The sequence below is a fragment of the Hypanus sabinus genome, chromosome 22, assembly GCF_030144855.1.
Source record: "Hypanus sabinus isolate sHypSab1 chromosome 22, sHypSab1.hap1, whole genome shotgun sequence".
Taxonomy (NCBI): domain Eukaryota; kingdom Metazoa; phylum Chordata; class Chondrichthyes; order Myliobatiformes; family Dasyatidae; genus Hypanus; species Hypanus sabinus.
The window spans coordinates 15,408,370-15,436,004 of record NC_082727.1 but is presented as its reverse complement, the minus strand read 5'-3'; the positions used below and the strand labels follow the sequence as shown (position 1 = coordinate 15,436,004).

Below are 27,635 nucleotides of genomic sequence, written 5' to 3'. Positions count from 1 at the left end.
CTTCCTGGGGTGTGTGTCTGGAATTAATTCTAATCGAATCGTCTCTCCCTAAATTCCCTTTAATGAATGATTAACACTTTTCTGCCAAAACATTAGATTAGCCGTCAAATATTAAGCCACAAGCTGCCTCCGGCTCCTGCGATTTTGTCACCTAAGCAGCTGATTTCTTTGTTATTGTGCCTAGGATCTAACTGATTTTTTTTTGCCTAGATCTGTCCAGATTTAGAGGTAAGTTTGCCCGGTCCGGCACCAAATTTCTTTTTTTAAAATCTTGTCGCAGGGTTCCAAATGTCTCGGAGGGGTTGAGAGCGGGGTGGAGAAAGGAGTGGGACTGATGACCGAGCGCGAACCCGTGATCGGCTCCAATTATCGACCAACTTCTCGATTAAAGCGTCGCACAAGATTTAAATCAACGAGTGGGATGGAAGACGTGCCCTCTAAATCTTTGAACCAGTTTCCCGCTCCCTCGCACTCGCTGCTGCCGGAGTAAGGTGCAGGAGTCTTGGGTCTTAGGCAAGGTTTGATCAACGCAGTTTGTGGATTGAACTCGTTTTTAGAAGACTGCAGTTTATGTTACCGGCTGTGTGGAAAACATCATGTGTGATCCCAGTACCTAAGAAGGGCCAGCCGAAAGTCTTGAATGACTTCCGTCCAGTGCTCCTAGAAGACCCTAGAGAGGCTGGTCCTGGCTCACCTGGTCAGATCAGCCCTCGATCCCCTGCAGTTTGCCTACCAGCAGCACATTGGAGTTGGCTATGCTGTCATCTACATGCTGAACAGACCCTACTCCCATTTAGATAAACAAGGCAGCTCTGTGAGGATCGTGTTTTTTTGGGTTCCCAAGTGCCTTTAATACAGTACAGCCCTCATTGCTGGGGGAGTGGCTCCATTCGATGCATGTTGGCACTTCCATTGTATCCTGGATAATGTACAACCTAACTGTCAGACCACAATTTGTGCAGCTTCAGAGCTGTGTGTCAGACATGGCTATAAGCAGCACCATCGGCTCCCTTTCTGTTTACCCTGTATAACTTGGACTTTAAATACAACACTGAGCCATGTCATCTCCATAAATTCTCTGATGACTGGGTGTATAAAGGGAGGAGGGGAGTTTGAATACAGGACCCTGGTGGAGGACTTTGTTAAATGGTGCAAACTGAATCATCTGCAGCTCAACATCAGTGAGACAAAGGAGATGTGATGGACTTTAAGACTAAACCTGCACTGCTCCCTGTTACGATTGTTGGTGAGGACCTACAAGTACCTGGGGGTGCACCTGGAAGACAGACTTGAGTGGAGCACCAACACAGAGGCTGTGTATGTGGTGGTGTGCTGGGGCAATGGCATCAACACGGGTGATGCCAGCAGATTCAATAAACTGATTAGAAAGGCTGGCTCTGTTATAGGAGTCAAACTGGACACACTGGAGGCTGTGGTAGAACAAAGGACCCTAGGGAAAATCCTGGCAATTCTGGACAATGTTTCTCATCCTCTGCTTGCCCCCTTGACTGAACAGAGAGCACTTTTAATAATAGAGCTCTGCTCCAAAGAGTGTTATATGAGGTCGCTCTTACCCTTGGCCTTTAGGCTCCAGAGTCAACCTAGAGCTGGGGAAATTATTTCCTCCTGTTGGGCTGTTTGTGGTAATTGATTTTTTTCTTACTTCTAATATTTGCTTATCTGTGCACTTGTAATGTTACCGTGACACTAATTCCCTTTGTGATCAATATTCATCTATGTATGCTACATGTGTTTCTGGTTTTTCACTATGTTTAAATGTAAGTGTGAGAAAGAAAAGCTAATCAGAAGCAAGACAATGCACTACAGTGCCTACAAAAAGTATTCACATCCCTTGGAAGTTTTCATGTTTTATTGTTTTGCAACTTTGAATCGCACTGGATTTAATTTGGCTTTTTTGACACTGATCAACAGAAAAAAACTTTCATGTCAAAGTGAAAGCAGCTTTCTACATCTAAATTAATTATAAATATAAAACACAACATAATTGATTGCATAAGTACTCACGCCCTTTAGTATGACACACTAAATCATCACTGGTGCAGCCAATAGGTTTTAGAAAGTAATTAATTAAGTTGAGATTATTTTTGGAGACCTGTGTGCAGTCAAGGTGCTTCAACTGACTGCAGTAAAAATACACCTGTATCTGGGAAGTCCAACTGCTGGTGAGCCAGTATCCTGGTACACCATGAAGGCAAAAGAACACACCATGCAATTCTGTGAAAAGGTTATTGAAAAAGACAAGTTGGAAGATGGATACAAGAAAATTTCCAAGTCACTGAACGTTTCTTAGTTAAGTCAATCATCAAGAAATGGGAAGAATATGACACAGCTGTAAATCTTCCTAGAGCACGCTGTCCTCAAAAACCTGAGTGACCATGCAAGAAGGGGACTAGAGAGGGAGGCTCTAGAGGAGTTACAAGCTTCAGTAGCTGAGATGGGAGAGACTGCGCATACAACTGTTGCTTGGTTGCTTCACCTGAAGTCAATGAATGAAATAGTGCTAAAGTGAATTGAACTGAACTAGACTTTCAGGATGCACTGGTTTGATGTTCAGTATTCTGTGTGTTATTTTCTCTTTTTTTTGCTATTTGTGCAATCTGTTCTTTTTTTCGCACACAGAGCATTTGATGTTTCCTCTCAATGCGTTTCTTGGTGCTTCTTTGTTTTGTGGCCATCTGTGGAAAGATGAATCTCAGGATTGTGTACTGCATACATTGTTCGGTAATAAATGTCCTCTGAATCATTGAAATACATTTAATCAGTAACATTGGGACCTTGATGAGGCATCACTAAAATCACCAGGTTCTTTTTGTTACTCTGCAGGGTAATACATTTCATAGTGAACTCCAAGTTTAAAGGCAGCACAGAAATCCCTAGTAAGTTTAAACAGGAATGTGGGAAGCACAACCAGGTAGATTTCCAGGGAGTGAAGCTAACAGTTTTAAAAAAAAGACAACACAGTAGTGCAGCAGTTAGCATGATGTATTACAGTGCCAGCAACTATTGTAGGTTAGTTGGAAATAGGTAATCCAAATGTGTGTTGGGGCAGCTTGCAAGTGTTGCCTTGCTCCTGGCACCAACACAGGATGCTCCCAATTTATTAACCCTAACCACCTACATCTTTGAAATGTGGGAGGAAACTGGAGCACCTGGAGGAAACCCATGCAGCCAAGGGAAGAATGCATGAACTTCTGACAGTCATCAGTGGTCACGGAACCCTAATTGCTGAGTGCTGGTGTTGTAATAGTGTTACACTGACCACTATGCTACTGTGGAAAATTACTGGAAAATTACATCTTAGAAAAGGGTAAGTTTTTGAGAGGATACAAAAGAAAATGCACAGAGGTGTGGTGCAAGTCATGGGAAGGTTAAGGGAAACAAGGGCCATTCGTGTCAAGCATATGCAGAACAAACTCAGCAAGAACTAGTCGTTAGCATCAACTTGTGTTTCTTTCCACAGACGCTGCCTGACCTGTTGAGCCTTTGCTGTAAATCTTTCAATCTTCTAAGGAAAGATGGTGGTGTCTGTCCAGAAATGTAAAACGAGACAATATTCTGAAAATATAATCTGCAAGATATTGTAAAATATTGATTTTAATTACTCACAATGTATTTAGTCTTATTGATTTCTGCTCATGTTCCAGTTGATTTATCCTTAAATTATTACATTTTAGAAAAAAAAGTGTAGAAACTTTTCCTCTTGAAATGTGTGTTACATCTGCATTGTCTGGGTAGTTTCCAGCAACAAAATTTCAATATACTGCACAGTAACAGGCCCTTCTGGCTGGAAAAAAAACCCACGCTGCCCCACACCACCCATGCAACCAATTAACCTAACCTGTACATCTTTGGAATGTGGGAGGAAACCAGAGCATCCGGAGGAATTCTTTATTGACAGTGGCAGGAATTGAACTTGGGTTGCTGGTACTGCAAAAGCTCTACGCCAACTCCTTCACCTTCACATCCTGACCGACAGCCAACTACTAGCAGACAGTAATGTGAAGAACTCTAAGAGGTGGACCATAAAAGCATAAAAACAGTCAAAGCATAAAAGCATTGTGATTGTACAATACTGCCATTCCTTTGGGTTAATCAGGTGCATGGAGAGAGGGAGTTTGCTCCATGGGCAACTGTTGCAATGAGGCCACACTCAGGTTGGAGAAATACCACCCGATATTCCACCTGGGTAGCCTCCAACCTGATGTCATGAACCCCTTTTTCTTTCTTCTCTGGCCTTCTGTACTCCACGTTCTCCAGCTCTGAATCTTTCACCAATCAACTTCCCAGCTCTTTACTTCACCCCTCACCCTCCCAGTTTCACCTATCACTGTGTTTCTCCCTACCCTCCCCTCACTTTTTAAACTCTACTCTTTTTTCTCCAGTCCTGAACAGTCTCAATCCAAAATATCAACTGTACTCTTTTTTCATAAATGCAGCCTGGCCTGCTGAGTTCCTCCAGCATTTTGTGTGTCACATGGGCAACAGCTTGCTCTCCACACCGTACTGCCCAGACTTGCATATCTAGACAACTAGCACTATCCGTGGTCAAATCTGACTGATGGAGGCCCTCACTCATACTGTAGTCAGCCCAGTGTCAAACTTCAAAGCAAAAGTAACAGCAGAGACTGAAGACTGTAGATGCTGGAATCTGGAGCAACAAGCAACAACTGGAGGGTCTTAGCAGGTCGAGCAGCATGGGGGGGGGGGGGTGGGCCTGTTAATGATTTGGGTCCTCCAGATGCAGGTGGAAGTTCCTTTGCTCCCACAGAGGCCGCATGACCTGAGCTCCTCGAGCAGACTGGTTGTTACAATTGTAGTGTTTCCTGCTATTAAGTTTGGTATCTCTGGGCCTGCACTCGATAGAGTTCGGAATGATGAGCGGAGGGATCTCATTGGAACCTACCGGATGCTGAAGGTCCTGGAGAGTGTACGTGGAGAGGATGTTTCTGTTAGTAGGATTGTTTGGGCCCTGAGGGCACAGTCTCAGAATAAAGATTTGCCCCTTCAAAACAGAGAAGGATTATCTTCAGCCAGACGGTGATGGATCTGTGGAATTCAGACAGCTGTGGAGGGCATTATTGGATATATTTAAGGATTGGATATATTATTGTATATATATATATATATATATATATTTTAAAGATATATATTTTACATTTATATATATATATTTATATATATTTTACCAATATATTTATGTTGGTAGGTTGATTGATAAGGGGTGAGGGTTACAAGAAAAAGGTGGGAGAGTGGGGTTGAAAACAAAACTCAGTTACATTTAAGTGAGCAGACTCAATGAGCATATTGTGCACCTACGGTCTTTTAATTTAGATCTCTGTACTTGTAGCCTCAACTGTAAAGTAGCAGTTAGCATCATGCTAATACAGTGCCAGATACAGGGTTCAAATCTGCCACTGTCTGTAAGGAATTCTCCCCGTGACCGCATGGGTTTCCTCCCACATTCCAAAGACGTACAGATTAGGTTTAACAAGTTCTGGACATGCTGTGTTGGTCATTGACACAAACAATGCATTTCACTGTACATGTGACAAATAAAGCTAATCTTTACACTTAAATATTTTCCCTGTCTCCACCAGCCACATTTAAAAGAATCCTGGAGAAATAAAGCTGACATCAGGAGAAGCCGCTGGACGATGAGCGGACTTCATGAGTACAATGTGCATAGCAATATCACACTGTGATGCCAGCTCCTCTTCCCAACGATCAATCAGTGATCGCCATCTACGTTGGTGCGAACTCTGGAGTTCAACGGAACTGACGCGTGCTGAGAGGGCATCCGTCGGCATCACTTGGGGATCCTGCGTAGTTCATGGATCAGCCACAGTGCCAGGCTGAGCAGCGCCAGCGAACCTGACTGGTGGGTGGCTGCCAGAGGAGTGGGGACGTAGAGCAGCAGGGTACTGATTCCCAAAGCAGCCTGAAACAGGACCAAAGAGAATGTTTACACAGTACAACACAACTCTATTGTTAAATTGGTTTGGTTTAGGATTGTCACGTGTAGGGAGGTACAATGAAAAACTTGTACACACAGATCATTTCATCACAGCAGTACACTGACATAGAACAAGGTAAAACAATAACAGAATAAAATGTCACAATTACAGATAAAGTACAGTGCAGGCAGACAAGGTAGATTGTGAGATGAAGAGTCCATCTTAGAACATACAACATTACAGCACAGTACAGACCCTTCGGCCCACAATGCAACTGCTGTCTCTCATCTTACAGGCAACATATTAACTTGTTGATTACTGTCACATGTACTGAGATACAGTGAGAGTTTTGTTTTCATGCCATCCATACAGATCATTTCAAAACAACAGGGCTTTGAGACAACAGATGGGAAAACAATAAAAGATTGCAAAATAGAGTGTTTACAGTTACAGAGTAAGAGCAGTGCAGGTGGACAATAAGATGCAAGTTCATTACTAGGGAATGTACATTCCCTGCATGTTCATGTCTAGACTACAACTTGAGGTCATGGATTACGGATGAAAGGTGAAGCAAAGTGCCAGTGGAAGTGGTGGATGTAAGTCTGGTTTCAACATGTAAGACAAGCTTGGATAAGTACATGGAAGGGAGGGGTATGGAGGGCTATGGTCCAGGTGCAGGTCAATGGGTCTAAGCAGAATAATAATTTGACAGACTAGATGGGCTGAAGGGCATTTCTGTGCTGTAGTGCTCTGTGACTGTATCTGTCCCAACCTCTCTTAAATGTTGCTATCATGTACGGCCAGATTTGGGAACAGCTTCTTTCCAACTGCGATAAGGCTGCTGAACAGATCCTGACCCGGATCTGGGCCGTACCTTCCAAATATCCAGACCTGACTTGCACTACCGTACTTTCCCTTTTCTGTTTTCTAATTATGATTTACAATTTAAATTTTTATTATATTTACTTCGATTTGTACTTCAGGGAGCACGAAGCGCAGAAACAAATATCACTGTGATGATTGTATGCTCTAGTATCAATTGTTTGGTGACAATAAAGTATTTGTATGTCTAATTCCAGCACTTCCCACCCCGGTTAATGTGTTCCAAGTACCTATCATCCTCCATGTAAAAACCTGCTTCGCAAATCTCCCTCAAACTGTCCTCTATCTCCTAACAGCTATACCCTCTAAATTAGCCATTTCCACTCTGGAAGATATGGTTACACAGACAGGGAGGGTTCAGAGGGACGCGGACCAAACACAGGTAAATGAGACTAGCTCGGGTAAGCAACATGGTCGGCATGGACGAGTTGGGCTGAGTGGCCTGTTTATCAAATCTTTAAAGTCTCTAATCACTTTACATTTGCATTAACTGATATGGTACTGGAAATTTACAAACTAGCTCAGTCTCTTGATTTCTTCATCCATCCCCTGCCACCTTCTCTTCCGACTTCCATCACCCAACCAGTCTCAGTTTAGTCAGTCAGCATGAAGATATCAGATTCTGAGATAAAAACACACTGATGTCCGTAGAGAAGGAAACCTGCCCCTCAAAAGGAGTTATGGTGAGAGCATTTAAGGTGAGAATGGTTAAGTTCAAACGAGATGTGTTGGAATTATTTATTTTCTACTGTCTCTCACACACACACACAGTGATGGGTACTGGAATGTGCTGCCAGAGCTGATGGTGGAAGGAGATATAATAGAGGTGTTTACGAAGTTCTTAGGTACATAAATTTGCAGAGAATAGAGATATGAAACTCCACATTGACAGAAGGGACAGATTTAGTTAGTTGTTTAATTACTAGTTTAGTTTAGCTTGGCAGAACATCGTGGGCTGAGGGGCCTGATCCTATGCCATGTTGTTCTATGCTCTGATCTTATAAAAGAAGAGGCATAGACTGAGTTGACAGCCAGATTGTCTTTTACCCCTCCAGACTGGAAATGTCAAATACTCGAAGGCACGAATTTAAGGTGACAGGGGATCGTGTGGGACATGATTTTTCTTGGCTCAATGGAAGAAGCCAGAGAGTGGTAGTGGAGGATTGCTACTCTGAGTGGAGGCCTGTGACTAGTGGTGTGTCACAGGGATCAGTGCTGGGTCCATCGTTATTTGTCATCTATATCAATGATCTGGATGATAATGTGGCAAATTGGATCAGCAAATTTGCTGATGATACAAAGATTGGAGGTGTAGTGGACAGTGAGGAGGGTTTTCAAAGCTTGCAGAGGGAATTGGACCAGTTGGAGGAACAGGCTGAAAAATGGCAGATAGTGTTTAATGCGGACAAGTGTGAGGTATTGCACTTCGGAAGGTCAAACCAAGGTAGAACATACAAGGTAAATGGTAGGACATTAAGGAGTGCAGTAGAGCAGAGGGAACTGGGAGTACGGATATATAATTCCCTAAAAGTGGCGTCACAGGTGGATAGGGTCGTAAAGAGAGCTTTGGTACATTGGCCTTTATAAATCAAAGTATTGAGTATAAGAGTTGGAATGTAATGGTGAGGTTGTATAAGACATTGGTAAGACCGAATCTGGAGTATTGTGTGCAGAGAAAGTTTACAAGGATGTTGCTGGGACTTGAGAAACCGAGTTACAGAGAAAGGTTGTATAGGCTAGGACTTTATTCCCTGGAGCATAGGAGAATGAGAGGTGTATAAAATTAATGATGGGTATAGATAGAGTGAATGCAAGCAGGCTTTTTCCACTGAGGCCAGGGGAGAAAAAAAACAGAGGTAATGGGTTAAGGGTGAAGGGGGAAAAGTTTAAAGGGAACATTAGGGGGGGGCTTCTTCACGCAGAGAGTGGTGGGAGTGTGAATGAGTTGCCAGATGAGGTGGTGAATGCGGGCTCACTTTTGACATTTAAGTAAAACCTGGACAGGTATATGGATGAGAGGAGTTTGGAGGGATATGGGCCAGGTGCAGATCAGTGGGACTAGGCAGAAAAATGGTTTGGTACAGCCAAGAAGGGCCAAAAGGCCTGTTTCTGTGCTGTAATGTTCTATGGTTAACATAGAAGACGGTAGGAGCCTGTAATGTGCCTCCAGGAAAGGTGGTGGAAGCAAATACGCCAGTAGCATTCAAGAGGCTTTTAGACAGGTGGGAAATGTGGGATACAGATCATAGAACAATGCAGCACAAGTCAGGCCCTTTGGCTCATGTTGTGTCAACTGTTCAACCTAATTCAAGACCAATATAACACTTCTTTCCTGCAGTGTCTTCCATTTTAATTTAATTTTTTTTTAGAAATACAATGTGGAATATCCCCTTCCAGCCTTTTGAGCCGCACCTAATTGAGAGACAATTTGCAACGACCAATTAACCTACTGGGTCCTTGGACTGTGGGAGGAAACTGAAGTAGCCTGTGAAAACCCATGCATTCCACGGGGAGGATGTACAGAGACTCCTTACAGAGGCTGCTGGGATCGAACTCTTCAGCTCTAATGCCCCAAAGCTGTAATCACGTTGCGCTAACCCCTATGCCACCATGGTATACATAATCTTTCTTTCATCCATGTGCCTATCCAGGGGTCTCTTAAATGCCCCTAATGCATTTGTCTCCACTACCACCCCGGCAGCACATTCCACACAATGACCACCCTCTATGTTAAAAAAAATTCTAACTCTAACATCGCACCTACACTTTCCTCCAATCACCTTAAAATTAAGTGCTCTCTGATTAGGAAAAGGGTATTGGCTGTCCACTCTATTCATGCCTCTTGGCACCCTACACACTTCTATCAAGTGTTCTCTCATCCTCTTTCACTTCAAAGAGAAAAGCCCTAGTTCACTCAGCCTATCCTAAGACACGCTCTCTAATCAAGACAGCATCCTGGCGAATCTCCTCTGCACTCGCACTACAGCTTTCTATAAAGAGTAATCCAAACTGAACAGAATAACCTCTAGTGTGGTTGAACCAGAGTTCTATGGAGCTGCAACATTACCTCGCAGCTCTTGAATTCAATCCAACTAATGAAAGCCAACATACTGTACGCCTTCTTAACCACCCTATTCAACTTGCAAGGCAACTATCACGAGCAGGCAAAAAACACCTCTCCACTTAGAATCACGCTTGGCATAGTCTTTATGAGGTGTTGGGCCTGTTACTTCTGTACTGTTGTATGTTCTAGTTCTAGTAGACTACTTGGGCTGATTTGGATGATGCCAAGGTCAGTCTTGCCAGCAACACACATTGCAGGAACGACATGTTAAAAGAGTGAACTGTGCTCAGTACCTGCATGTAAACCATGGCAGTCAGTGATGAAAGAGCTACTCTAGTTCTCTTGGATAACGGCATCCTGCGGGAAAGTGCGTAGAGGATGGTCACTGCAGTCACCGAGGCAATACCCTGGAAAAAGAGAGCAGTGATTAAAGTATCGAAACCTGAGGGAGAGGAGCTTCTCCCCACAGTCCAGCGACAGATTCAACCAATCTGAACAATCCTGCAGATGGAGACACTCTGAATCAGGGACCAGGCCAAAACATTTCCTTCACTCTTACAAAAACAGATTATCAATGGGAGCCTGCTGAGATCAAGTTCAAGTTTAACTGTCATTTACCATATATGAACACCCATGAATAGTCAAACGAAACAGCATTCCTCCTGGCCAAAGTGCTAAAAAAACAGTACCAACAGCCAATCACAGCACAAGGGCAATACAATTACAATAGCAGTAAGCACAGTCACACACAAGGTAATTATAGCCCGAGTCCTTGAATGTCATGTCCTGTGATTGATGCTGTGTGGAACATTGTCTGGAAGAACGAACCTGCAGCTGTGTGATCATCACGTGCTTGCACCGCCACAAACGCAATCCAACTCGTCTTTCACTAAGCAAACGCCGGAGAGCAGCACCAATGGGACAGGCCAGCTTCTCAATCCTGCTGCTTTATACCACACTTAACAATACTGACTGGGCTTCAGCAACACTTCATCTCAAACAGAAACGCAGAAAAGCATAGCAAGTCAAGCAGCATCCGGACAAAGGGAGACAGAGTTTACATTTTAAAGTTTATAACAATGACAGGCATAGAGAAGGTAGACAGTCAGAATGTCTTCCCCAGGGTAGACATGTCAAATACTAGAGGACATGCATTTTACGTGGGGAGTAAGTTTAAAGGAGATGTGCATGTTGCATTTTTATATAAAAACACAGAAAGTGATTGCTACCTTGAACTGTCTGTCGGGGTAGTGGTGGAAGAAAATACAATAGCGATATTTAACAGTGTTTTAGTTAGACACATGAAAACACCTTTGGCCAAAGGGCCTGTTCCTGTGCTGTGTTCTAGGTCAAAAGTCTTTCATCAGAAGGGAGTGCTTCCAGCATATTTTGTCTTCCTTTTTTCCAGATTTCCAATTCTCTAGTCCTTTGATTTACCAGAATTACTTCACGGAGATCAGTCATTCTCACTGGTTGAATCACCAGTTAGTTTGAAACTACACAGGACTGGGATAAACCTGCAAAGGGTTGTAAATTCAGCTAGCTCCATCATGGCACTCGTCTCGCCCCATCTTTAAAAGAGGTTGCCTCAAGAAGGTGGCATTTATCATTAAGAACTCTCACCACCCACAGCATACTGCCTTTTCATTACTACCATCAGGGAGGAAGTACAGGAGCTTGAAGACACACTCAACATTTTAGGAACAGCTTCTTTAAAGTTCAAAAGTTCACAGTAATTTGTTATCATAGTACATCTATGTCACCATTTACAACCCTGAAATTTATTTTCTTGCAGGCATACTCAGTAAATCCAAGAACCAATGTAGAATCAATGAAATTGCACCCAACAGGGTGGACAAACAATCAATATGCAAAAGACAACAAACAAGCAATAAATATTAAGAGCGTGAGATGAAGAGTCCTTGAAAGTGAGTACTAGGCTGTGGAAACAGCTCAGTGATGGAGCGAGTGAAGTTGAATGAAGTTATCTCCTCCCATTCAAGAGTCTGATAGTTGAAGGGTAATAACTGTTCCTGAAGCTGTTAGTGAGTCCTTAGCCTCATGTACTTTCTTCCTGTTGGCAGCAATGAGAAAAGAGCATGACCTGGGTGGTGGGGGGTCCCTGATACCGGATGCTGCTTTCCTGCAACAGCGCTGCCTCTGCCATCTGATTTCTGAATGCAATTTATGAACCCATGAACACAAACACACTATTTTGCTCTTACATTTGATATGTTATTGCACTTTATATTAATTTTATGTATTGCACTGTACTGTTGTCACTAAACAACAAATCCCACGATAGGTCAGTAATAATAAACCTGAATATGATTTAGTCTGTGGAACTTTACAGCAGTGGGACTGGTGAAGGTGGTTTACATACAAGATCAGCCTGCCTTCTGTGGGGTCTGAGATGTGGAGATTTCCAATAGTGGGGGAGTCTAGCACTGGAGGACATATATAGATGCACATCCATTTAGAACAGCTGAGGAGGAATTTCTCGAGCAGGAGGCTGGTGAATCTGTGGATTTCATAGCTAAAGACAGCTGTGCAAATCAAGTCATCAGGTATATTTAAAGCAGAGATTGATAGGTTCTTGATTGGTCAGGGTGTCAAAGGTTATGAGGAGAAGGCAGGAGAATGGAGTTGAGAAGATTAATGAATCAGCAAAGATGGAATGGTGGAGCAAACATGATGGGCTTAATTCTGCTCCTATGTCACACAGTCTTGTGGTCAGACAAATACAGGATTTGCTGTCCAGTTAGAGCCCAGTTTCTCGTGCAAGAACTCCAAAGATCAAACACGCTGGAGAAGAGTGGAAGTAAAGAAGTCAAGTTTAACAGCTCATGGTGGAAACAGTTACCAGAACTCTGTGGTCGAACTGAACAGTGGTTGGGTTCTCAAAGAAGTTTCGGAGAGCTGGGGAAAAGGCCAAAAGATCATCAGGTATCCAACGTTCTCCCATTTTGGGGAAGGAGTTGTAGACAAGCCCAGCATCCAGGCCAGCAACAAAGGCACCTGCAGGAGAGATTAGAGAGAAAAATGGTAATCACATTACCACAAGAGTTTCAAAGTAACTCAGGATTTCAACTTCCTGGTTAATGTATGAAAACTATTGACAGGGGAAATCTGAAAGGGATCAGTGCTGGGTCCTTTGTTGTTTGTCATCTATAAAATCAGTATGATAATGTGGTGAACTGGCCAGCAAATTCTGGATGTGCTGACAGTGAGGAAGTTTATCAAAGGTTTCAGTGGAAACTAGACATGCTACAAAATAGGCTGAAAAACACCAGATGGAACTTAATGGACCAATCAGGGTAGGTCTTACACAATGAGTGGAAGGGCACTAAGGTGTGTGGTAGAACAAAGGGATTTGGGAATGCAGATCCATAGTTCAAAGGTTCATTTATTATCAAAATAGCTATGAAACAATGAAAGCAGTTCTGAGAGAAACATCAAACCCGCCCTTTGCACAGAAAAGAATGGCATCCTGATCATCACCCACACAAGATGGAACAAGAACAAGAATTCCTTGGAAGTGGCATCACAGGTAGATAGGGTCGGAAAGACAGCTTTTAACATTGGTCTTCATAAATCAAAGTTTTGAGTACAGAAGTTGGGCTATTATGTTGAAGTTGTACAAGATGGTGGAGAGGCCTAATTTGGAGTATAGTGTGCAGTTTTGCTCATCTACCAAAAGATGTCTGTAAGATTGAAAGAGTGCAGAGAAAACTTATAAAAATGTTGCCAGGACTTGAGGACCTGAGTTACTGGGAAAGAATGAATAGGTTAGGACTTTATTCCCTGGAGCGTAGAAAAATGAAGGGAGATTAGATAGATGTATTCAAAATTACAAGTGTATTTAGGGTAAATGCAAGCAGGCTTTTTTAACTGAGGTTGGGTGGGTGAGACTAGAACTAGAAGTCATGGGTTAAGGGAGAAAGGTGGAAATGTTTAAGGGGGACACAAGGGAGAATTTCTTCACTCAGAGAATGGCAAGAATGTGGAATGTGCTGCCACTAGAAGTGGTGGATAAATGTTTGATTTCAACATTTAAGAGAAATTGGACAGGTGCACAGATGGAAGGGGTGTGGAGAGCTACGGTCTGGCTGTAGGTTGATGAGGCTATGCAGATTAATGGCTCGGCACGGACTAGATAGGCTGAAGGACTTGTTTCTGAGTTGTAGTGGTTTAGTGTTTTATTTCTATGATATAAAATTGCAAAATGCAATAGACATTCAGCAGGTCAGATTGGTACTGGTTTATTATTGTCATATCTACTGAGATACAGCGAAATGCTTTTTGTTTTGTGAGCTATTAAGCAAAAAGTTCAAGGCCCATGATAAGGCAGACTGGGAGATCAGGTGTTTTCTTTTAGCAAATGGAGGGTATCTGTGTTAATGTCTATAGACAATAATTTTAGTCAACTCAAGAATATCAGTAACAATTCCCATAATCAAGCTAGTGATTTTAGATTACTTGACAAATTTATAGTTCAAAGATGCTGTAGGATAAAATTTATGACATTGATTAAAACCAGCCCAAAGGGAAAAGTCCAAAGTAGCAAACTGTAATAGAATGTAAGCATCATATATCTTTTAAACAAGGGATCACAGTCTCAAAATAAAGGGTCACCCTTTTAGAAAAGAAATGTAAAATTTCATGTTATGAATGATGAATGTTGAAAATGGTTTACCCCAGAGGGCTATAAAGTTTATTTATTTGTTGCATTCAAAACAGCTTGCTTGATACCTGGATATTAAAGGAAATGATGCTTACATTCTATTACAGTTTGCTAGTCTGGAGTTTTTAGTCTGGTTTTAATCAATTAGCCAGAATAAATCTAAATACAATACAGTAGCATTGTAGTTAATTGGCAACTGTTAGCTGGAGATAAGTGGTAGGTCAGCTTTTTTTTAAAACCATGCTCCTTAACTGTGGAATTCAAAACCTACCAGTTTAAGGAATATAGAATCAGCTGACACTTAAATTCCAGCTCAGAATCCATTTTACCCCACTTTTAATTAACTCCTTTTTGCCTTTTATTTTCATGTTTACTTTTATACTTTATTTTCATGTTTTCCCATTATCCCACTGTAAAGCATTTTGAACTACATCATTTATATGAAAAGTGCTCCACAAATAAGTTGTTATTATTAGTGCATCATTCTACAGCACTGGTGATTAGACGATCTGGTTCAATTCCCTGAATTCTCTACAAGGAGTTTGTACATTCTCCCCATGACCATGTGTTCCAGGTTCCTTCCACATTCCCATGATGTGCAGGTTAGGGTTAGTAACTTGTGGTCATGCTAGGCTGGCAAAAGAAACATGGCGACACTTGTGGGCTGCCCCGATGTACACCCTTTGACTGCGTTGGTCATTTATATAAAATTACACATTGCACTGATTGTACAAGTAAAATTAATCTACAGCCTAGATCTAGATCTATAAAATGGAAAACTGTAAATATCCTTGACATCAAGGTAGAACTTGACTCAGTGTCGATGGGATCAAAGAACAACTTACACAGGAAACCTCACCCACAGTGCCACATAGAATAAGTAGCAGCATAGAATAGTACAGCCCTTCGGCCCATATTTTTATGCCGACCCTTACCTACTCGACCACCAACCTAACCCTTCAATTCCCACATAGCCCTCCATGTTTCTTTCATCCAAGTGCCTATCTAAAAGTCTCTTAAATGTCCCTAATGTATCGGCCTCTATAAATACCTCTGGAATCACATTCCAGGCACCCAGTTCTGTGTAAAAAAAAAGCTAACACTTCTACCCCCCCCCCCCCCCGATACTTTCCTCTAATCACCTTAAAATTATGCCCCCTTATATCAGCCATTTCCACTCTGCAAGCAAGCCCCTGGCTAGCCTTTCGATCTATGCCTCTTATCATCTTGTACACCTTGATCAAGTCATCACTCATCCTCCTTTGCTCAATAGAGAAAGCCCTAGCTCACTCAACCTATCCTCAAACGATGTGCTCTCTAATCTAGGCATTATTCTAGTAGATCACCACTCTCTGAAGTTGTATAAAGGCTGTGGTTATAGTTACTGGGACCCCAGTATCCAGATGTGCAGTATATCCTGATCAAGGGGTGGGCTCCCACACTCAACCTTTACTAAGCAGGCACAGCCACAGCCTCCCTTGCCAATCTTGTCACTTGCCGTGGTGGTTCTGTAAGGACATCGCTCCTTCCCCATATTACACCCTCCAGTTGTCATTCCCAAATCAAGTCACTCCCAAACATGGAGTCAGTCACAAGTTAGATTTAGTCCATAGAACACAGGAGCAGAATTAGGCCATTTGGCTTATTGAATCTGCTCTGTCATTTGATCAAGGCTGATTATTTAACCTCATTCTCCTGTCTTTTTCCCATAAGCTTTGAACACCCCCCCCCCCCCCCAAATCTACAAAAAAGGCATCAACCTCCGCTTTAAGTACACTCAATGATTTGGATACCACCGCCACCTGTGGCAATGAATTCCACAGATTCACCAACTCCTGGCTAAAGAATTCTTTTCTCATCTCTGTTCTAAAGGGATGTCCTAAAGATGTGCTGGTATTGGAGAGGGTCCTGAGGAAGTTTACAAGAATATTCTTGGAAATGAAAGGGTTAACATCTGAGGAGCATTTGATGGCTCTGGGTCTGTACTCACTGGAATTTAGAAGAATGAGGGGGCTTCTCAATGAAACCTACTGAAGATTGAAAGCCCTAGATAAGAGTGGATGTGGAGAGGATGTTTGCAACAACGAGATAGTCCAGGACCAGAGGGCACAGCCTCAGAATGGCCTAGTTAGGTGATATTTCTGATTTGATCTGCAACACCAACTCAACTACCCTTTGTGACTCCTATGGCCACTTGAAGAAAGTGGCCTTTTACCTGAGAGTGCAGTTACAAAAATCAGTCCACCAGTCCCTTGAGCAAATCGTCTGAACAGCATCACCTGGCGAGTATTCGGCATCTACAATAAGAGATGAATGTCATTAAAAATACAATTAACTGATCAGGAGTATTGCATATCACAAAGACCATCTTTAACGCCCATCGTCCCATTTCAGACCCTTACCCAGTACTAATTGTGCATATTCATCCAGAAGATGAGATGCAAGTGCCACAGTAATGAAAGAGACGGGATTTGAGAGCACACTAATGGGACATGTTTGGGAAACCTTATGCTTTGTTCAGTCAGTTTTTCTCTGGGCAACACTGCCTTGAAACCATTGTTGTTTTCTGCTTGTCATTTATTATTACCATGCACACCCAGTGGCCACTGAGTGTATGTTTGTGGTTTTCAGCTGCTGCAGCTCATCCACTTCAATATATGACATGTTGTGTGGTTAATTGAGTTACTGCCACCTACCTGTCAGCTTGAATTGGTATGGCAATTTCCCCCCATCTCTCCCATTAAAAAGGCCTTTTTGCCTACAGAACTTCCGCACACTAGAAGTTTTATGTTTATTGCATCATTCCGTGTAAACTTAAAGAGATTATAGTGTGTGAAAATCCCAGAAGATCAGCAGTTTCTGAGATGCTCAAATCACTCCATGGTCAAAGTCACTTAGATCACATTTCTCCCCCCCCCACTTTCTGATATTTGGTCTGAACAACAGATTATTTGGTCTGAACAACAACTGAACCTCTTGACCATGGTTTTATGTGTTAAGTTGCTGCCACAGAATGGCTGATTAGATATTTGTATTGTGTACAGGTATACCTAATAAAGTGGCCACTGAGTGTATACTCTTCAATCTGAGCTTCAAGCAAACTAGAAATTTTCATTAAACCCTGGTGCCCGTGACAACAAACTAACCCTACATCTTCCCTCTCTTGATGTGCTGTGATTGCATACCTGTTTAACTGTAGAGCTTATAAATCTGCAAGATTCCAAAAACTGACATTAAAAAAACAAATTTAAAACTTCCGCTTGTACTTTGTGTGAAAAAGGTCAGACTAATGCTTCCCTGTTACTGGGAGGAGGCATCAAGAATGCTTGACATAAACTTTCTAGCGAATGCGAAGTGACCTTATTGAAACATTCAGATTTCGTATGGGCTGGATTGGGGTAGGGTTTACAGTAATACATCATGGAAACAGGCCCTTTGGCCCAACCAGCTCATGCTGACACTCCCATCTAAGCTGGTTCCATTTGCCCGATATTGTTCTAAACATTTCCTGTACCTGTGCACCTACTGGAGAGCCTTTTGTACATTGTTATTGCTACAGGCACTTCCTCTGGTCACGAGGATGTGTTTTATGGCTCTGCTGAAGCCGAGGAGAATGGTTGGGGGGGAGAGGGGGTAGAATCTCAATGACACATATCAAAATTTGAAAGGCTAAGATAGAGTGTATGTAGAATGGATGTTTCCTATTGTGGGGAAGTCTAAGACCAGAGGACATACAGGGACGTCTATTTAGAACAGAGATGAAAAGGAATTTCTTTACCCGATGGTAGTGAATCTCTGAAATTCATTACCACAGCCGGTAGTGGAGATCAGGTAATTGGGTATATTTAAAGCAGAAGTTGATATATCCTTGATTAATCAGGGTGCCAAAGATTACAGGGAGAAGGTGTGAGAATAGGGTTGAGAGGGTTAATAAATCAGCCATGAATGAATGGTGGAGCATATTCGGTAGGCTGAATGCATAAATTCTGTCCCTACGTCTTATGGTCTAATAATTATTACAAAAATAATTAGGTGGGGTATCAAAACTACTCATTATCTCCTCTCTTTTTTGTCACATCATTCCGTATACTAACCACCATCTTTGAGAAGAATTTGGCCTTTAATCCCTCTTAAACCATTCTCCTCTCACTTTACATTCTCTCTAGGACTAGATATTGGAGGCCCGAAGTCTGAGAGTCCAGGGACAAGCACTGGAGGTGTGTGTCTGTCTCTGTGTGTTGGGAACGGGGCTTGTTTTGCTGTGGTCATGTTTTGTGCTGTTGTGGTTGTTTGTGTTGCCCTGACAAACATTCTGGGCCTGCTATATTGGTGCCAGATTCAAGCAACCATTTCACTGTATGCTTCCGTGTACACATGACAAATAAACTTGAGAATATGTGGTGACACTTGCAGGCTGCCCCCAACAGATCCTTGGCTGCGTGGGTTGTTTGTTCAAACGACACATTTCTCACTGCAGTACACAGGAAGACTCCACTATGGGTAGTCAAAACTGCCTATCCACCATCAAGGACATAAAGGTGCTACAAAAGTGTCAGTGACATCATGAGGGATCCTACCCATCCTGCTTGTGGTCTGTTTGTCCCAACTCATCAGGGAGAAGGCTACACAGCATTCACGCCAGGACCACCAGACTCAGTAACAGTTACTTTCCCCAAGCAGTGAAGATCAGCACCTCCACCCACTAACCCACCCGTCCAACCAGCACTACTTTATCACTTCCTGTCAGAGTCACTTTATGTACAGACACTCCTATGCCTAGCATCACTTCATGGACAGACAAATGTGTAGAGGCCATTTTACATATTTATATTTATTGTGTTACATTTTATTATTGTATTCTATATCTTATCATGTCTTTTTTTTTGCACTTCATCAAATCTGGAGTAACAGCTATTTTGTTCTTCTTTACACTTGTACCATGGAATTGACATTAAACAATCTTGAATCGGTAAATAAATCTGAATCTGGATTCAAGGGGCAAAGAAAATGAGGGATCTCTCAGGTGCAATCCTACCAGGGTACTATGCTCGTCTTCTTGTAATAAGAGCAATTTAGGAAGGGCAACCTTCTGAACTTCCTATTACAGCTCATTCAATGATGCATGCACAAGGACACTGGGGTCAACAGTTTTGAGTTTAACACAGGAATGTCTTAGCTATAACAGGAAGCCCTCCAGCTCATTGGGTCTAAGCCACCTTAACAGCAAAGCAATCTCATCAGTCCCACTCCCCCCCCCCACCCCATAATTTACTCCCACCCATGCGCACAGTTAATTTGGTTCTTGTCTCTTGCCTAAATTAAGGGATAATCTACAATGGCTAATTAACCTAGCAACACATTTTTTGTGACAAGGGTGAAACTAGAATGGCGCTTGACTGCGACTGCTTCAAGCTGATCCGCAGAAACAGCTTAATTTCTACCTTTAATGTTTCTCCTTTTCCTTTTCAAGGTGGATGAGCTTCTGCTAAAGACCCTAACTTAGAGCTAATCTTAAATTTTGGTTCTTTGCAGGGTTGTGACCTGCTCCTGGGGCTCATCGACCGGCCGTTTTGCGATGCCCCTAGAAGATGAGCATGCCTTCAGGGCTGCAGCCTTGAGGATGAACCGATTCTAGAACATCAGGAAGACAGTATCATCTGTCCGGGGCCCATAAACTGGTGAATCGTGTGCTCTACCTCGCGTTGGTGGGGCAGAGTTGCCGATTCTTGAGTTGGAGAACTTGGACAAGAAAGTGATGAGGCAGACTTTAAGACCACAAATCAGTGAGCCGTTTGCCTTTGTTTGTCTCCCCTCCCACTGTGAAAGAGGAACACCTCTCTGTCCCTTTATTAAGTGGAGGGGGGGGGAGAGACTGTGATATGTTGAATCATTGGGTGAACAATTAGCTTTGTTTGTACTGTAGATCATGGTCTTTCTTGGGGGGCTTTGCTATTGCTTGCTTGGTGGGTGTTTTTTTTTGCTGAAGTAAGTGGAGGAGAGAGAGGAAGAGTCGCTGCTTTGCCTAATGGGGGCTTTGGGGTTCTAATGTTTTTGCTGTTACTCATTCTTTGGGGCACACTTCTGTTTTTGTGGATGTCTGCGAAGAATAAGAATTTCAGGTTGTATAATGTATATGTTCTCTGATATTAAACAGAACCATTGAAGTAGACAACCTGGGACAAGCTGGACAAACTTATCTAATCAAAGGGACGAAGTGTAAACTGTACACGGAAAGCAGGCAAGGTCAGGATCAATCTCAGGCCACATCACCAATTGAACTATAGCACTTCAAAGCACCACTTCTCAAGAGAAATTAGTGACATACAATCATGTACTGTCCTTGCTACTGCAAAATTCTAACAAAAATAAGTTGCACACATTTATGGCACTGCTTGCCTGCTCTCATTGTTCTGAATTATTTTATTTCAAATCTTTAACGTATAAAGAAAGGCCCTCTGTGTTACCTTCAATGGGGGCAGGAGGAGAGACAGGCCAGTCCATAGACTGGCACAGTACAACACCAATGCAGATCCGAGATGTGCAGCCAGACGGTACTGACTGACCCGTGGGATGTCGTGTGAATCCTTTTTGTCCTCCAAGCCACTCTTCACCATGAACCAGCCCAGCAAACCCTGAGAAGTGACAAAAAAACACTTAGGTGATAAAGTTCCTCCACGAGATTCAAGATTGTTTAATGTCATTTTTACTGCACAAGTTACTCCAGATTCACAAGCTAGGTATCTGGGTTTCTGCTCAAGTGACGTCAGGCTGTGTGGTTCCAGCCTGTAGCAAGGGAAAAATTCAAATGCCATTGTATTCCTGAATCAACAGAAATGTGCCTAGCTCGCTCCCTCCTGTGGTGGGCATCATAGTAATAACAGGGGTTACTGCAACACTATTACAGCCCAGGGCATTCCGGAGCTTGAAGTTCAGTTCTGGTGGTGCCTGTGAAGAGGTTTGTACGCTCTCCCATTGAACTGCATGATTTTCCTCTGGTTGTTCTGTTTTCCTCCCACAGACCAGTAGGTTAACTGGTCATTGCAAATTGTCCTGACTGAGGTTAGTTAAATAGGTGGGTAGCCAAGGAGCATCGATCATGGGGCCAGACGGGGCCCACTGTGTGCTTTAATCTCTAAACAAAATAAACAAGTAAATAAATCAAACCATTCCCATCCCAATGTCCATGTTTGAGATCAGTTACCTCAGCATGGGACGCCTAATACTCTCAGATCTAATTAGAATTAACCATTCTAAAATGTCCTTTGGAACGTGGGAGCAAACTGGAACTCTTGGGAGGAAATCCCCATGACCATATGTGTTCCATCTGGGTGCTCTGGATTCCTCCCACGGTCCAAGGTTGTATGAGCTAGGGTTGGTAAGCTATGGGGAGCTATCGGGTTGGGTAAGCTACAGAGCCAGGAGCACTGTGACACTTACAGGCTTCCCCCAGCACATCTTGGACCGTGTTGGTCGTTGATGTGAGCAAGGTATTTCACTGACAAGAGAAAATCTGCAGATGCTGGAAATCCAAGCAACACGGTCAAAGTGCTGGAGGAACTCAGCAGGCCAGGCAGCATCTATGGAAAAGGGTATAGCCGACATTTTGGGCCAAGACCCTTCATCAAGACTGGAGAATAAAAAGATGAGAGTGTCATTTGAAGGTGGAGTGAGGGTGGAAGAAACACAGAGTGACAGGTGAAACCTGGGGGGGGGGGGGGGGGAGGAGTGAAGTAAAGAGCTGGAGAGTTGATTGGTGAAAGAGAGACAGGGCTGGAGAAGGGGGAATCCGATAGGAGAGGTCAAAAGGCCACAGGAAAAGGGAGAGCAGCACCCGAGGGAGGTGATGGGCAGGTAAGAAGATGAGATGAGAAGGGGGAATGGGATTAAGAATGGTGGTGCTGGGGGGAGGGTTGCATTACCGGAAGCTTGGGAAATCGATGTTAGTTGCATCAGGTTGGAAACTATCTTGGCAGAATATAGGATGCTGCTCCTCCAACCTGAGTGTGGCCTCATCACAATAGTAGAGGCGGCCATAGACCGACATGTCAGAATGGGAAGTAGCCACCCATTTTAATTCCACTTCCCATCGTCAAGACGTTGACTATGCTCTTTTGCATAGACTCTGCCTGGTCTGCTGATTTCCTCCAGCACTTCATGTATTTCACTGTGTGTTTCGATGCACACGTGACAAGGTAATAAAGCTAATCTAATCAAAATATATATCAATCTGGTCAAAATCATGGCCAGGTTACATCTCAGGTGGAAAACCTCAAAATGTCCCAGTAGAGGAGAGCAGGAAGAAAGAGTCAACTTCCAACAACAGACCTCAAACCCTCTCTCTACAGACGCTGCCTGACCTGCTGCATGCTTACTGGTAGTACTCACATCGAACGACTATTTCCACCCATTCTTAGGTGTCCCTCACGATCTCTGTAGTGGTAACAGTTTGTCTGGAACTGGCAGCTTCTAATCACCACCCACCTGAAAGCACACAAAGCCACAGAGGCCCGCCACCCGCAGCTTCAAGCTCCTCGAGAACCAGCCCTTCCTCCAGAAATAGACGGCGGGCAGAATGTAGGCCAAGCCCACCGCCCGACCCCACATCCGGTGGGAATACTCCATGTACCAGATGAACTTGAACTCATTCAGAGTCATGTCATGGTTTAATCTGCAAAGGGAACAAATAACCCAGTGATGTAGTCACAGGCCAGCATATGTAATCTGCAGACAGAATGAAATTAATAAGATTAAGATCAGCTTCAACAATGGGTTGAGTGATACCTGTGGACTGCCTCAGCCCATCCTTGGACTATATTGGTTGTTGATACAAACAACGCATTTCACTGTATGTTTCCATGCATATGGCAAATAAAAGTAATTTTTAATGTAATCTCCCCCCCCCCCCCCCACAGGAACTTACATCTTAAACTCTGGGAATTGTTGGTACTTCTGAAACTCAGCCTCCCACTCTGGTAGGGTGCTTGGGGGCTTCATTTCCTTGAGCAGATGCCAGTCCACCATCGACAAGCCAGACTCGGTGAGCCTACGTCAGAAGAGGAAAGCACTTACAACATTGTGTACAACCACCATGGGTTTCCCATAGTCTGCAGGTTAATGAAAGGAGTACCCCACCTCCCATATTCTGCAGCTATCTGCCAAAATGCATCAGAATCAATGGCCTCATCAGCCACCTCACAACCCAAAGGACTTGAGAAGTCATCTCAAACCCTAAGAGATTCCTGGTGGTCCTGGTTTTATGGATATGAAAGGACAAAGCAAACTACAGCCTTTCCAATACCCACCTTTAATTTATTTCTTCAAATGATTCAAAATTTTTGCTCTCTCCCTCATCGTCCACCCCCCCCCCCCCCAGGGGCTCCACAACAAGTGCTAAAGAAGTAAAACTCTTTGTTTCATAGCTGATCGGTCTTTCAGGCTGTGAACTATTTTATCCAGACATGGACAGAAATCCAAGTCACAATAGTGAGTGACAGTCTGTGTGTCCTTTCTCTTTGTTGTTGCTGTTATCTCATGAGAATAACAGCATAATTAGCAAAGAAGAATATCTGATATTAGTTAAAATGGGAAAGTAGCAAAAAAAAGGGAGGCAGAAATGGCTTTGGGAATGGGCCATAAAGGGCTGGCACGATGGGGACCAACACCCCAAAAGTGAATGAATAACTTTTCTGGAATGGGACACTAGTTATTTTTAAACACAGAGCATTTTTATTCACCTGGTTACTCCACCAAGGACCACAGCCCCAACGACCATCCCACTGCATGCAATCATCCATTTCCCCACAATTCTGTTGGTGACAGCATTGGGTACGGAGGAAGTGCCAGACTGCACCGTGGCATTTGAAACAACAGAACTCTTGCCCCTTCTCACCACACAATGTTTCCACGGATGGCTGATCTGAGAAGAAAAAGTGAACAAAAGAAAGTGACTACCCACATCTCCGAACCTGGAGTTGGACAAACTCAGGAGATAAAGGAAAAAGAGGAGCATTATAACTCATTCCTCCAACACCGCTTCTCACATAACTCCGAGGAAGTCCGCTATTTAAGTATCAAGTTGTCTCTCAACCGATTCCACAAAGTACTGACTCATTTTCGAGGACTCTACAACCTATGTTTGCAGTATCACTTATTAATTAATCATTTTTAAAATTTGTACAATTGGTCTTCTTTTGCACATTGGTTGTTTGTCCGTCTTTATGTATAAATTTTCATAAATCTAACTGCATTTCTTTCCTTTCCTGTAAATGCCTGCAAGAATGTGAATCTCAAGACAACATAAGGTAACATAAGGATTTTGATAATATAATTACTTTGATATCTTTTGGAAAAAGATGTACTGTAGCTTACCAATCACAGCTTAGTATGATAGATAATTCTGAAATCCATTAATTTTTATATATTGGGGCAGCTTAGTGACACAGCTAGTAGAGCCACTGTTTGATCGGTTTGTCCAAGTTATAGGGAGAAGTTGTGCAGGCTAGGAGTGCTAGAGACTTAAGATATGCTTATAAAGGTTTAGAAAATCATGCAGGGCATAGAGAGCATGTAATCGCTTTGCAAAGAAAATTGAACCAAAAGTTCAAAATGCATTTCTTATCAAAGTATGTATAAATTATACAACCTTGAGATTCATCTGCTTATAGGCAGTCACAAAACAAACCTCAAAGAATCCACCTAAAAAAAAGGCCAATACCCAATGCGCAGAGAGAGAAAAAAAAATCAGAAATCACACAAACAATAAAAGCAAGCAACAGCATTCCCTGTGAAAGGTTTTTGGCCCAGAACATTGACTGCACTCTTTTCCTAGATGCTGCCTGGCCCGGTGAGTTCCTCCAACATTTTGTGTGCTTTGCTTGCATTCCGAACCAAATTCAGCCCATAGGTCCGGAGCCCAGAACAGACAGAGCAGGTCCACAGCCTCAGTTCATCACAGAGCAAGGCAAACTGCCATAAAGCTCTCAGACATGAAGCCTGGAGCATCCGGAGCAGGGCAGAGCCTCAGTGCCAAGGAAATGTCGCAGAGCAGAACTGGCCTTGAACCTCGCGCCCGGTCTTGACACCCTGCCTTTTCAGTCCATCAGCCAGGCAATCTAAATTGTCCGAACACCAGGCTGTCTCCTGCACCATACTGATGCAACCTTGAAGAAGGCACACCAGTGACTACTTTCTTAAAGGTTTAATGAAAATTATGATGAGTATAATTAGTTCATATGGAGGACAGACAGGGCAATGATAAGCTACAAGGGGAAAGATGCAGAATATGTGAATGGATGCCCTTCAGCTACCTGGATCTTGAACTGGCCAGCAAAGCCATTATCAGAGTTCAGCAAAACTAAGACCACTTTGCACAAATTCAAAATGTTTATCTGTTCTAATATGTTTGTGTAAAAATTTGTATATTTTAAGTTCTTCTTGCAAACATGCTTATCTGACCTTATACGCCTGTGGCACTGCTACAGAAAAGAGCATTTGTGCATGATAATCAACTACATTTTGAGTACGTGGAACTTGGATTGCACAGGACAATGCAGACTGAATTGAATTTATTACTTACATCCTTCACATACACAAAGAGTAAAAATCTTTTGTAATTTGTAATAAATAATGTACAATAGGACAGTCAATATAACATAGAAATACAGTAGCATCAGAATGAATTAATTAGGCTGATGGCCTGGTGGAAGAAGCTGTCCCGGAGCCTGTTTGTCCTGGCTTTTATGCTGTGGTACTGTTTCCCAAATGATAACAACTGGAACAGTTTATGGGTGGGGTGATTAGAGTCTCCAATGATCCTTCAGGCTTGAATAGTGGGAAGTTCACATCTACAGATGTGCTGGGCTGTCCACACCACTCTCTGCAGAGTTCTGTGATTGCGGGAAGTACAGTTCCCATACCAGGCAGTGATGCAGCCAGTCAGGATGCTCTCAACTGTGCCCCTGTAGGAAGTCCTTAGGATTTGAGGACCTACACCAAACTTCTTCAACTGTCTGAGGTGAAAGAGGGACTGTTGTGCTTTTTCCCCCCACCACACAGCCAGTATGTACAGACCACGTGAGATGCCCAGGAATTTGAAGCTGTTCACCCTCTCAACCCCAGATCCACTGATTTCAATAGGGGTTAGTCTGTCTCCATTCCTCCTGTAGTCCACAAACAGCTCCTTTGTTTTTGCAACATTGAGGGGGTTGTTTTCTTGATACCACTGTGTCAGAGAGATGATTTATTCTCTGTAGGATGCCTGTTATTATTTGAGATTACGCCAATCAATGTGGTATCCTGGAATATGGACTAACAATCTATTGGAGGAACTCAGTGGGGTTGCGCAGTGCCTGCAGAAGCAAAATTTGCAGCCAAGACCCCACGCCAAAGAATCCTGGTAGTGATTTAAGGAAATCTGATATATCACCAAAATCTTACAGATTTCCACAGATGTACAGTGGAGAACATTCTGAGGTGGTTGCATCACCGCCTGGAATGCAGGCAAAAATCTGCAGAGACTCAGCCAGCTTCAAAACCAGCACAATCCTACAAGGAGGGCATTTTCTAGAGAGCAGCATCCAGCACTAAGAACCCCCACCATCCAGGACATGCCCTCTCCTCATTACTACCGTCCGGGAGGATGTACAGGAGCCTGAAGAACCACACTCAATGATTCAGGAACAGCTTCTTCTCTTCCGCCATCACATTTCGGTCCATGAACCCAATCTCCTTATTAAGTAAACTGTAGTAATTTTATGTCTTTGTATTTCTGCTATCGCAAAATACAACTAACTCAGATCACACAAGTCAGTAAGAATTAACCTGACTCTGGTGGGAGTCGACCCGTCCACCTTCCCCCACTGAGCCCAAACCCCGGTCTGCCACCCCCTCACCGTGTTCCAGCCGCCTCCGAGCCGCCGGACGGCCGTCCTCAACCCCGGACAGCCCCCACACCTCGCAACGGCAGAAAGCAGCATCACCTCACACGGCCGGCACCTCGGGGAGGTCAGAGGTTAACACGTGACGCATTCCG

The 27,635-nt window shown here is 43.2% G+C and overlaps 1 protein-coding gene and 1 long non-coding RNA gene across 3 annotated transcripts; one reads left to right on the top strand and one right to left on the bottom strand.

Annotated features, from left to right (window-relative positions):
- Window positions 1–30: 30 nt before the first annotated feature.
- On the top strand, window positions 31–4,078 carry LOC132379355 (uncharacterized). Of its 2 annotated transcripts, none has more exons than XR_009507396.1 (2): window positions 31–228; window positions 2,641–4,078. It is a non-coding gene; the product is annotated as an uncharacterized LOC132379355 (long non-coding RNA). The 2 variants fall into 2 exon arrangements; XR_009507397.1 differs by lacking the exon at window positions 31–228 and adding an exon at window positions 235–1,643.
- On the bottom strand, window positions 3,598–27,635 carry LOC132379353 (cytochrome c oxidase assembly protein COX15 homolog). Its single transcript, XM_059947098.1, has 9 exons — window positions 27,496–27,635; window positions 24,340–24,521; window positions 23,526–23,648; window positions 23,087–23,273; window positions 21,070–21,237; window positions 16,821–16,902; window positions 12,785–12,939; window positions 10,215–10,328; window positions 3,598–5,959 (listed from the first exon to the last, which is right to left on the bottom strand). The coding sequence occupies exons 1-9, from the start codon at window positions 27,577–27,579 to the stop codon at window positions 5,828–5,830; spliced, it is 1,227 nt and encodes a 408-aa protein (XP_059803081.1). The 5' UTR covers window positions 27,580–27,635; the 3' UTR covers window positions 3,598–5,827.